This window comes from Morone saxatilis, unplaced genomic scaffold, assembly GCF_004916995.1.
Source record: "Morone saxatilis isolate NCDOM2014 unplaced genomic scaffold, NCSU_SB_2.0 Contig20, whole genome shotgun sequence".
Lineage (NCBI taxonomy): Eukaryota > Metazoa > Chordata > Actinopteri > Moronidae > Morone > Morone saxatilis.
The window spans coordinates 18997082-19008774 of NW_023339763.1; the positions used below are offsets into that span (position 1 = coordinate 18997082).

An 11693-nucleotide genomic window follows, 5' to 3' on the forward strand; every position below is an offset into this window, starting at 1 on the left:
CATCATTCTGCACAGTGAAACTCACACATCATGCTTCTAAGAAAAAGCAGAAATACATATTTTTGAGTGGAGGGGCACTTTAATAGTTTCTTTTTTTTCTTTTATTACAGTTATAGTTTAATTTAAATTTGAGTCACAAAATTTAACATTTTTTACATTAAGACTTTCTGCGCACTGTGCCCCACCTCATGCAGCTGGTTCAGTCCTCCACTGCCTGCAGCTCTAACTGAGTTACAGAATGAAACAAATTAACTGAAGAAAGTCAAGATGGACTTTTAAGTCAACAATGAGGATAATTAGAGAATAATTCTTAAACGTCATGTTGTTTGCTCTCATAGTGTGTACGAAAAAGTTTAAGGATTTCCAGTCCAAAGACCTGCTGCGATGTGTATTCAGTAGGAAGTGAGCAGGTAAATCTCATAAGAACAAACAAAATATTATGCAAACATCAGTATGATAGGTGGGTGTGGCTCTGTGGTTAAAGACTGCTTATTTTAAGTTACCTTGAATTCATAGGATTCCTCAATGACCACCTCCAGCTTAGTGTGCTCGCCCAGACAGGGGCAGCCCATCTTTGACACGTCTTCCGGTCCCACTGCTGTCTTGTTATCATTGGTGTCTCCTGTAGCAGGAGAATAAGGTTTTGTAACAAGTTAATTGTTACAAGATACTGTATTGATAATGGAACCCATGAGGATTTTCACAAATGACAATCAAAATGTGTTATGTCATCTGTAAATAAGGGACCCGAGCAGCTCTGGTCCCTACACTGGCTCCCTTACAGTCAGGATGGCGGTAAAGATAGCAAAACTGGGGATTTATTCATGTTGTATCGTGTCTAACTTCAGTGGATCTTAACATATTGGGTATGGAATTAAATTAATTTTTCTGTGGATGTCAGTTTGTGAGCCAAGGCCAAAATGTAGCCTGCCACAGACGAGGTAACCGAGGTTACGGAGTGGTATGCGAGGTTAGCCGTTTTTACTCATCGTTGCGAAGATGCAAATCCAGTCTCAGCAGCCCCTGTCTGTCAGGTGCACATGGACTTTTTGCAGAAGTGTCACCGCTTTACACTGTATAGATTGGACATTACTGAGCATTTACTAATTGGTATAAACAATAAAAAAGTTCCCAGTGTGAATCAACTTATTTTCATTGTGAATTAGAAAATGGTCGGAGGGTCACCCAGCACAGGGCCTTAAATTGAGTATAGTGTAAGGTATGTGGACAAATTATAAATAGCCCCTGTCTCTTTTAGCTTTAATCTTGATCTAACTACTTTAGCCCAGTATATTTTATTCATAAAGCCTGGCCATATCAAATACACCAAATGGAATAAAGAGATCACACCTTAGACCTTAGAGCTGCCCCAGAGTTAAGACGAATTAGTATCAATGGATATGAACAGCTCTAGCCCAAGAATTTAAATAAAATATAAAAGAGAGTGGATGCAATGGAAAATGTATTTTAAGCCATAAAGTAATGAGGGAAATCACTCTGCTGCTGTATCATGCAGCTGCGTCCGAGGCTCACCGTGTCTCTGTCCCACCTCCAGCAGGATGGGCTCCTCCAACACAATCGTGAAAGTCTTGTTCTTCTCGTATTCCTCGTCATCGATGATCTTCACATTCAACAGCTTCCTAAAAGCAGAAGGGTCAAGGCACAAGGAGAGGAAGGAGGCAGACGGAGACGGATGAATCGGTTAATTATTATTATTTAGGAAATAACAGCAGCTGTCAATATGAGTTAGCCTGCAGTATGCATTTGTTACCTAAATTAAATCAAAAATAGATCCCAGGCAGCCAGTAAGAGCAGGTTCTATGCTTTTGTACACATTCGAATCAAAACAGCGTAGCCAAGAGGTAGACTGCCCACACAATGAATCATAAAACAGAGATGTTAGATAAGAAGATGGAAGCTCGAGATTTTTAACAAATGAGCAAATATATATACATATTTATATATATTTATATATGTATATGTAGTACCCCACAAGAGGGCGGACTCCATCTACACCATTAATTCCATTAGAGCACAAGAGAAATGTAGTGAAACAGCCCACACCCCTCCCACACACTTCAAGTTATAAGTCACGGGAAATTGAATTATTATCTTGTTCTCAGTGGAAATTAAGCACCACCTATCTAGGAATCCATGCAGGTTAAAGCAAATCTTAAGACTTATTTAGAAATACAGTCTGTAAAACTGAATGCTGCAAAAACACGTGCGGATGTGGTGTCAAACTGTGACCGACATATTTGCCTCAGCCCGCTTCATTCTCCTACACTGTCACAGTGAGTCTTTCTCTCCCTTTCTCTCCATCTCCCTAATGATATGTGGGTGGCTGTCTATTTCTGTCTACACTTATACACTCAGGATTCGACAACACGCAGGAGCTTTTGCTCGCAGAAGAGAAGAAGTTTATTTTAAACATGAATGATACGTCATCAGCTGTCTAATGTCAGGGACAGTCATGCCAGTGGGTGCAAAGGGAATCGCAGTATAGCCTAGAGTCCTTACAATGGAAACGAAAGAGTTTATCTTTTAAACAAGATGCTATTTCAAGCATGATATGTAGAGGAACACAGTAAGTTTCCTTTAAGGCCTTAAAATAAAACGTGATGGTTCGGTTGCTATGGACCATATTCATGCAGCAGCCATTCTGGTATTACATCACAATTTGGGCAGATACTGTTTGCCCTGCTTTAGTGTAAGATAAGCAGGATATAACTGCCAGGGATCAGACAAACATTTACATTTCGCAGACCTCTCATTAAAATACAAGCCAGGAATCAAAGGCTGTCAAAGAACAACAGGGAAGTACGTTCTCTTCGGCTGATTAGGTGGCAATTTAAATCTCAACCTCTGCCAGAGTTTAATGCTCATTTGCACTCATTTCAGACAAAAGGTGGGTGATAATAACACAAAAGGTGAACAAATCAAAACTGTCTACAGATTCCAAAATAGATGACTGAGGTGAGATTAGTTTTATGAATTAGTCATACAGTAAAATAGTGCTTTTTTCACCAGGTTGAATCCAAAGTATAACGTAATGAGTAACTGATAGGTAAAAATTCCAGTTCAATGAAATAATAAAAAGAGTAAAACTATGAATAAGAAACTCAGCATTACAGCCTTGTTTTAACACATGCTGCTAAAAGGGTGAAGGTAGTTCAACATAGATTTAATAATCAATTCAGTTTGGATTTTTGATAAGTTATGAATAAATTCTGAATATGCCAGAACTCAACGATTTCCAATGAAGCTTAATGAAGCTGATTGGCAATCGACAATCAACATATCAAACTAAAAAAGATGATTTTAACCAGTGGTCGTAACACTACCTAATAGAGCTTGTTAAATTATGTGGCTCCCATGTTCAGGTTCAAAGGTAAAATTGAGGGCAGAAAATGTATTTCCATGTGACCTCTCTGTTGTCTTGAGGTCACAACTTGTAAACCAAGGTAGCTGATGGGCTAATAAACTAGTTAAAAAAACAGTTTTTAAACAGAAATTTGCTTTCTTGCCGAGAACTAGATAAGAACATCAATACCACTCTCATGTCTGTATGCTAGAGCTAGCAGTTGGATAGCTTAGCTTAGCATAAAGGCTGGAAACAGCTAGCAAGGTTCTGTCCAAAGGTAAAACATCTTCCGACGAGTACCTCTAAAGCTCACTAATTTAAGACGTTAATCTAGTTTGTTTCATCACACAAACAGAAATGTAAAAATGTGGTTTTATAGAGTTTGTGCTCAAAGTATTTCTTAAACTCCTTGTTAAACCACAACCTGGTATCTCAGCAAATTAGCGTATTTCCAAAAATGTCTTTTGATCGTTTAAAAGTGGTGATAAATCCATGAGGTGCTTCTATGTATCATCATGTGAGTTTGAAAGGATCACTGTAATAATCGGGTACAGTAGCATCACCCGGAGCCGGTGTATCTCTGCAGGTCGAAGCAAACTCTCATTACAACAGGCATAGTTAGATTCTATCCACACAGTAAAGCTCTCACTTACTGAATATCACATTTCACTGTGCATCAGCCATCTCTGTCTGCCCGGCGGCTCCATTCCTGGGATAGTTTCTGAGAAGCCATAGTGGGTAACATACCCTGCTATTGTATCTGTCACACACAAATGAAGTGATGGACTGGAGTGTATTGTCTGAGCTGTGAAGATTGATCCCTGTTCTACCTGAAACCACCATAATCTCTGCTGCATGTGTGGAATACACTGCAGACTGCAGAAAGTCTGGCGGGGTCTTTTTATAAGTTCTAATAAAAAGGAGATGCGTCAGTGCTTTTTTCCTTTTTTATTCTTTCTTTTTACAGTTTTCTAGCAAAGCAAAAAGTGTCTGTTTCTTCTATAAATTAATTAACTGGATTAACTTGGTTTAACCTGTTAAATTAAGCCTAACTAAAGGGAAAACCAGATAGGACTCTAGGGTGGTGGTAGGACTGTCACCTCTCGAAAGAAGGATCGGGCAGCTGTTCAACCTTTTTATTTGGAGTTTCCCTCTCCTCCAGATTCTGCGTTGGTTTGATAAGGATGCTCCAGTTTCCTCCCACAGTCAAAAGGCAGTACGGTATGTCATGAGCACTGGAGACTCCAAACTGCCTACAGGTATGAGTGTAAGTGATTTTATGCCTCTGTGTTCACCCTGGGAGAGTCTCTCGACTTTCTGCACTCTGCATGCTGGGATAGGCTCCAGCCCTCCTGAGAGCCTGACAGAAATGAAGCCAACAGGGAGAATGAGTGAATGCATACATGCATGACTGTATGTCAGATGCCCCCGACTGAACAGGGCACGGCCAATCAGTTACAGAACTATGGATCAAACCTGTGTGTCAGCATGTATCTGCCTAGCTGAAGTGTCCTTGAGCAAGATCTCTACCAGAGAGATTGCATTGTAGCTGAATGTGAACATGAAGCAGCTGCACCATGAAGATATATGTGTCTCATATTTACAGCAGTTTCAAAACGAACATTATATTATCTCCACTGTAATGTGTTCTTGGGTTATTATGTACAGGATATTTATACGGAAGCAAAAGGTTTTTGACATTGCCAATGATATATGACCCTATCTCTGATAACTTGTACTTGAAATTATTGTATAACAGAGAATGGCTGCTTAAGGATATCAGCACTAATCAGCACTAGAGGAGACAAGTGAGATGAGAAAAAGGTCTACATACAATATAACACAAGACTGGAGCTGCCAGCTATTTCAGAACTGCTTATCGGATGGTTGAACTGCTTCGGAAACCCCATCCCCCCCCCACACCTCGCCGATGTCGTAATGACCATTTCTGCAACTTTTACAAATCTGACAATCTGGCATCCACAGAGGTGCGGTGGCGAGAGAGCCAGGGTTTGAACTTTTCTCTTAAAAGTGTGGTTAGCTATTCTGCCAATGACCATAACAAATATCATGATATAGTGTGGGTATAGCTAAGGGTTAGTAAACTGTGGATACGGTTGGTGCTGCGAAGCTAACATGCAGAAAGGATGAGACTCTCAACTCTCTGGCTACTATAGCAATACTATATACAACACAATGACAGCATATTTTGGCAAACTAGAGAGTAAGCTGAATTCAATTCAATTCAATGAAATAAAATTGTATTTGTATAGCGCCAATTCATAAATGGAAGTTAATTTAGGACACTTTTCAAATAGAATTATATATAAATAGATTATATTAAAAATTATTATTATTAATAATGAATTTGACAAACAGTGTGTCAGATTAGAACCGCATTACCTAGAATACCTTGCCCCACCTTTAGGCTCTCACATTGTTTGCAGCAATACGAGCGACTCTGTGCGGCTGTACTTGCTTCAATCTAAATGCTAATGTTAGCAAGCTAAAATACTCACAATGACAAGATTCTGATATTCAGCAGTTATCATGTTTACTATATGATCACCATCTTAGTTTCGTCTGTTAACATTAGCATGCTAACATTAGCTAATTAGCACTAAACACAAGTACAGCAGAGGTTGATGGGAATGTCATTAGTTTTTTAAGTATGTGATCATAAAGCAAAGCGGTGAATGAATTTAATTTTTGCGTTGATAATGGGGCTAGATAAAAAATTCAGAGAAGATCACCAAAGTTATTTCAATTCCTCTTCAAGGGGACATGAATGTGTGTGTACCTAATTTCACCCAGAACCATAAATTTTAACCTCATGGTGGTGCTAGATGAAAAGACCAAAGACAATCTGTCCGAGGATTACTGAGATACTACAGTCTGGTGGACCGACAGACAGACGTACGTCTAGCGTGGCTAAAAAAACGCAGCCTAATGATATATAGAATAACAATGAGATATGATGAATTGCTGTGAGCATTAAATATGAGAATGAAGGTTTAACAAAAGGAACCCTATCAGTGCTGCTCAAATGGAGCAAAGCCTTTCTTCTACCTTGAAAGGTTTTCCAAATGTGTTAATGTTACCCAACCCTGACTGCGCTGCTCCGCTTTTTCCGTGTTTGTCGGGAAGTTCAGGACGTTATTGATCCTGACTACATTAAGCGTGAGAAATAAAGAATATCAGGGTATTGATTTCCCTTTTCAGAAGTGATCTCCTCACATCTCTTTCATTCTAGCTTATATAACTGCCCCCGTTATCCACCTCAGCCTCAACTAGTGTGTAGTGCCACACATTTCGAGGCGCTAAACAAAAACAGACACAAGAGGAATCTACAAGCATCAAAGGGTCTGTGCAGATCTGCCTCTAATCCATAAACACAGAAATGTAAAATGGTTCTCTATGTCAGCCTGTTTATGTTGGCTCAGAGGTCTATGTCTGTACATCATAATCTATTTACTGCAGTGCAGAATTTAGATGGTAAATTATTATTTAACTGCACGCCTGGTTTTTAAAATGCTCCTCCTGGCTCCATGTCAAAAGCTTACAAACTTGCCTTCCTCCTCTTTTGCTTTTCTGCATTCTCAACCATCGACCGGGACAGGCAGATGTACACAGACACAAAGCGGCACAAAGCAAGAGTCACTGTAACAAACACACACACACACAAAGAGCTGCCTGAAGGCCCATTGCCGAGTGTCAGCTCTTTGTCCTGAACACCCAGGGAAACACTCGGGTAAGAAAAGCCAGCTCTGTTTGAAGGGTGAACTTTGGCAGCCTGCTGAGCAGTAAGGAGCACAGATATACATTTAACACAGAACATGTGCGATCTCGTCTGCTCAGGAGCATGAATAGATATGCACCTACAAAAGCCGAAAAGCTTCAAGATGACAACGCAAAGACTCACAGTGATGGAGCTTCACCTCCATCTTTTAACAGGACTGACTGAACACTCCAAATTAAACAACCTCATGAAAAATTCAGCCTGACTCCAGCATCTAGTGGCAAAAAGCAGGAACAAATTGGGATGTTTTAGAAAGACTTAGATCCGTAGCAATCTGTTTCTATGGACTTTGGCTCTACACCAGCTTTGATATATATCTTAATGTGGCAAATAGAGATAAATGCTGCCCTTTTCCAATGATAAAATGTTGTGCTTTAACCTTCTGAGTACAGGTATCTTAGATTACAAATTTTGCTGCTGTGACTTGACCCAACTGGACCTGGCAATTTTGACTTAAGATCTGAGAGAAGCCTTTTTACCTATGACCAGAGTGCTCCTGCGTTCCCCTTCAAGTCCTTGTTTGCTATTCAAAGGAGCACAGGAGCAGCTGAGTGCAGCTTAGGCACTTCTCATTGCGTTTGGGTTTTCTTTTCATCGGTTTTCTGGTAGCAAACTGTCCTACTCTGCTGGATCCTACTCTCCACAGTCCTTCCACTCCTGCTTGCACACAGACTGTCGATGGAAGCATGACTCCAGATAATGTAAAGTGTGCATTTGCTTGTGTCACTGTCAGCTTGCTACAGTCAGATAAACAGAGTCTTGGCTCAGTAGGTGAGGATTTTTATCTAATGCTCAGTCTCCATTTGAACATAGATACAAGCTGCCAGCCTCTCTCACATTGTTAGGCGCTACTGTCTCATTAACTGCAGCCTCTGTAGCTGTCTGCGCTACATTGAGAGAACTTGTGGGACTTCTGTTAACCCCTCTTCACTCTCTTTAATTGCTTTAGATGCTCAACAAGCTCTCTTTAGTTCCCCTTTGGAGCGACATTTTGTTTGATGCGGTTTTGAAGTGGGTTCAGTACACAGACACACACACAAACACCCTTTAAAAGTACACACTGACAAACATGCAGGGAATTGTGCACACTGACAAATATATTCAAATCTCACCTGCACTGTGAGGCACAAAAAGACAAATATGGAGATCTGTATTCTCTTTGACACCATGTATTCACCTGCCTTTCCTCCCACTCAGCCGACCTACACAATACACCTACACACAAGCCCTGAAATCCTCCCCACACAGACGGATTTATCTGACACATTTTTTATTCCTTTGTTTTGTCCATTGGTGTGCTGTAAATCATTTTGTGATGAGCTTGAAACAGTTAAGGGCATTTTCTTTTTTAAGCTGAAAAAAATAATAAAAACACTGCTGTGGATAATTGCCAAGCCCTTTGCCCGTCACATCATAAAACAAACCCTACAAGTGTACTCATCATTCAGCCAAACCTTCCACACAACATTCAAGAGAAAAGCTGGAAAAACATCACACTTTCACCGTTCTCTCTGTACCCTTCCTCTCTGCTCTTTTTTATCTGCCTCTCTGCTGGTGCATCCATGGATCCTTTTGTTGAAATTATCACACAGGCTTCATCACATGCACCTGTTTCAGTAGTAGCTCAGCAGCCCCCATCCCCTCCTTGCTGCTGTGCAAGTCACCTGTCTGATTTTCTTTCCTCTACTCTGTCGCTATCATACACTTCCCTTTGTTTTCTGCAGTGGAGTTTTCATTGCTCTGCATTACAATGAACTCCCATATAACCTCTACTGAAATCCCAAAGGGCTGCATGGTTATTCATTCAGAGAAAGCTGCTTCGATGCCTCTTTTTCTCCTTCTCCTTCTTTTACATCAGCCACAATGTTTTATTATCAGCCTCACAATTATATCCCCTTATCCTCCCACGTCATCCTTCTGAAAGATCTAAACTTCTCATAGCGAACGTATCTATGACTCATAAAAACAGTCCTTTTATCCTTTACCAGAATAGATAATTTACAGTAATCTAGCAGGACTGTTTAACATACCAACATGTGGGCTGTGATGTTTGATCAAGTGATGAGAAGCATCAACAAGGCATCACATCAAGGAAGAATAACTGTCACTCACATAGTCTCGTCATTCTGAAACTCCAGCTTGCCGGCTACCAGTTCGTAGTCCTCCCCGGCCTTGGCGGTGCCCTCGACGGTGTGGTAAGGCACCGCCACCTTCCCCCTTGCCCCAGACGTCCGGTGAACCTTCACCTGCATGTTGCCGACGCTCTCGCTGACCCTCATGGAGTTATTTTCAAACGTAAAAATGCCAGCGTGGTCGTCATCATATATGGTAACCGTGGCGGTGTGAGCGTTTCCCAGGGCTGCTTTTGGGGGAACGTGGGAGGAGATGCCCACCGTGCTGTTGCTGGAGGTGATAGAGCTCGGCTCCAGGACAGAGACCTCAGCTCGGTGCACGATGCGTGGATTACTTAGGCGCACGTAGAAGTGCTCGTCCTCTTCAAAAATGTCGTCATCAATAACGCCAACAGTGAACTCTTTTGTTGTCTCACCAGGCTTGAAGACCAACGTGCCCTCAGCAAACTCATAGTCTGAGCCGGCATTGGCAGTCGCGTCCTCTGTACGGTAATCCACCTGTGGGGCACAAGCAGAGAAAGAAACTTTATTAAACATTTAGTGTCTGAAGTTAAAATAGTGGAGTTACAATAAAATGCAGAGTTATTACAATTTTGAACACCTCAAGCATTTAAAGTTGATTTTAAATGGATCTTAAGCATTTACAATATTTCCATCATTACTTCTTACTTTCACAGTGCAGCCACTTTCCCCTCCATGCCGGCTCACTGACAGCTTTAGTGAGCCACAGTTCTCAAAGCATTGGTAGTGAGAGGGGTCAAACTGCAGGTAGATGGTGTTGGGATCCTCCTCTTGCCCACTGGCCTCGTGACAGCTCACCACCTTCCTGGCCTGGTCAGCAGCGTGCTTTTTCAAGATGTTCCCAGCTCCGATCATCATGCGTGTGGCTTGAATGCGATAGAAGGCCCGGCTCTTCTGCTGCTGGACCAGCACTTGATAGTTGGCCATCTCAATTAGCTGCTCCATGTCCTTCTCCGGGTGCCTCTGTTTTAAGTCTTTCAGAGTGCGAGCCATGTCCCGTCGGGCTTCTTCCTCCTGATCTTGCTCCGCACTCATCCCTCCACCTTCCTCCACCCCCTCCAGCATTCCATCCAGAGCCTCTTTGGGGTGAGTGTGGGAGTTCACACCCTGGCCGTCCATCTCCAGGTCCATTTTAGTGAACATGGCATCGCCCTCCGACTCGATGATAATGCCACGGGTTTTGTCAGCACGATAACGCTTATGAACGTACTTGTAGAAGAGCAGGCGCCGGTCTGCAATCCAGGCTTGCAGCACACAGAGAGGGAAGAAGAAGAAAGTGAGGACGGCCTCCCAAACCTCTACCTCCCCCGGGGAGAACACAGACAGGATGAGATACAGCCAGACGTAGGCAAATATGCTCCAGGCAGCAGTAACGAAAAACACCCGTAGGTGCTTTATCTTGCGGGTTTCATTTTCTGGCACCACGTAGACACAGATAGCGATGATAATGAACATGTTGAATGCAGCGCTTCCCACAATTGTGCTGGGACCCAAAGATCCAGCCTCAAAATCATGGCCGACCACTTCAATGACAGACAGCAGGATCTCTGGTGCGGACGAGCCCAGCGCCATCAGAGTCAGGTTGGATACCGTCTCGTTCCAGATGCGCACAGTAGTCGTTGTCGTCTCACCGTTGGGCTTCTTGATGGTGATCTCCTTTTCCTGAGAGGTGATGACCTCGATGGATGACATGAAGCGGTCTGCGATGATGGACATGCCCAGGAACATGTATATGAGGGCTGCAAAGTAAACAATGGCACGTGCCACCTTGTCACCCACCGCAGGATTCTGGGGGTTCCACATGGGCAGCACCACGCCATCAGAGCAGTTATCTTCACTGGAGCAGTTGCCTGGTGTGCTGCCAGCATCTTCATGGCTGGCGCTGCCCTGGGAGAAATTAGTGACTCCTGGGAGCAGAATCAGCAGAATAGAGATGAACATACATGGTGTGAAAGATGGAGTGAAATTCACGATACGCTTGTGCAGAAACATGGCAGGATGATGACGCTTGTAGTCTTCTGGTACTGGAGTTCGATCCACTTCACATGTGGAGGTCTATACAAACCTCTGAAAGACAGAAGAAAAATACATTTGTGTGGAGGATGAGATTGTCACATTCACTATGTAAGATGCTCGTCATTTAGAGTTCTATTCTTGAAATAACTGCTATAAGCAAAGGTTTAACATCACAAAAGTACTCACAGTCATATTCTTTTGTATGCAAATGACGTGGGATTTGTTCTGAGTTTGGAAAGCCAGAAATATTGGCACCTACTAATCGTTGAGTCATTGGTATTGAACTACCCTGTCAAACTCCCCCACATATAATGTGGTCATTTTGTGCTAAGCAGCGGTAGAAATGTGACCCTCTGCACCT

At 42.3% G+C, this 11693-nt stretch overlaps 1 protein-coding gene across 1 annotated transcript in view; it reads right to left on the reverse strand.

Moving 5' to 3' along the window:
• Positions 1-11370, reverse strand: part of slc8a4a (solute carrier family 8 member 4a) — a 17010-nt gene extending 5640 nt beyond the window's left edge. The window contains exons 1-4 of the mRNA XM_035666912.1: positions 9965-11370; positions 9276-9793; positions 1534-1640; positions 504-622 (exon numbers count right to left, since the gene is read on the reverse strand). Of these exons, the coding sequence (XP_035522805.1) occupies positions 504-622; positions 1534-1640; positions 9276-9793; positions 9965-11308 (2088 nt within the window). The 5' untranslated portion in view covers positions 11309-11370. The remainder of the gene's footprint in view (positions 1-503; positions 623-1533; positions 1641-9275; positions 9794-9964) is intronic.
• Positions 11371-11693: the final 323 nt, after the last annotated feature.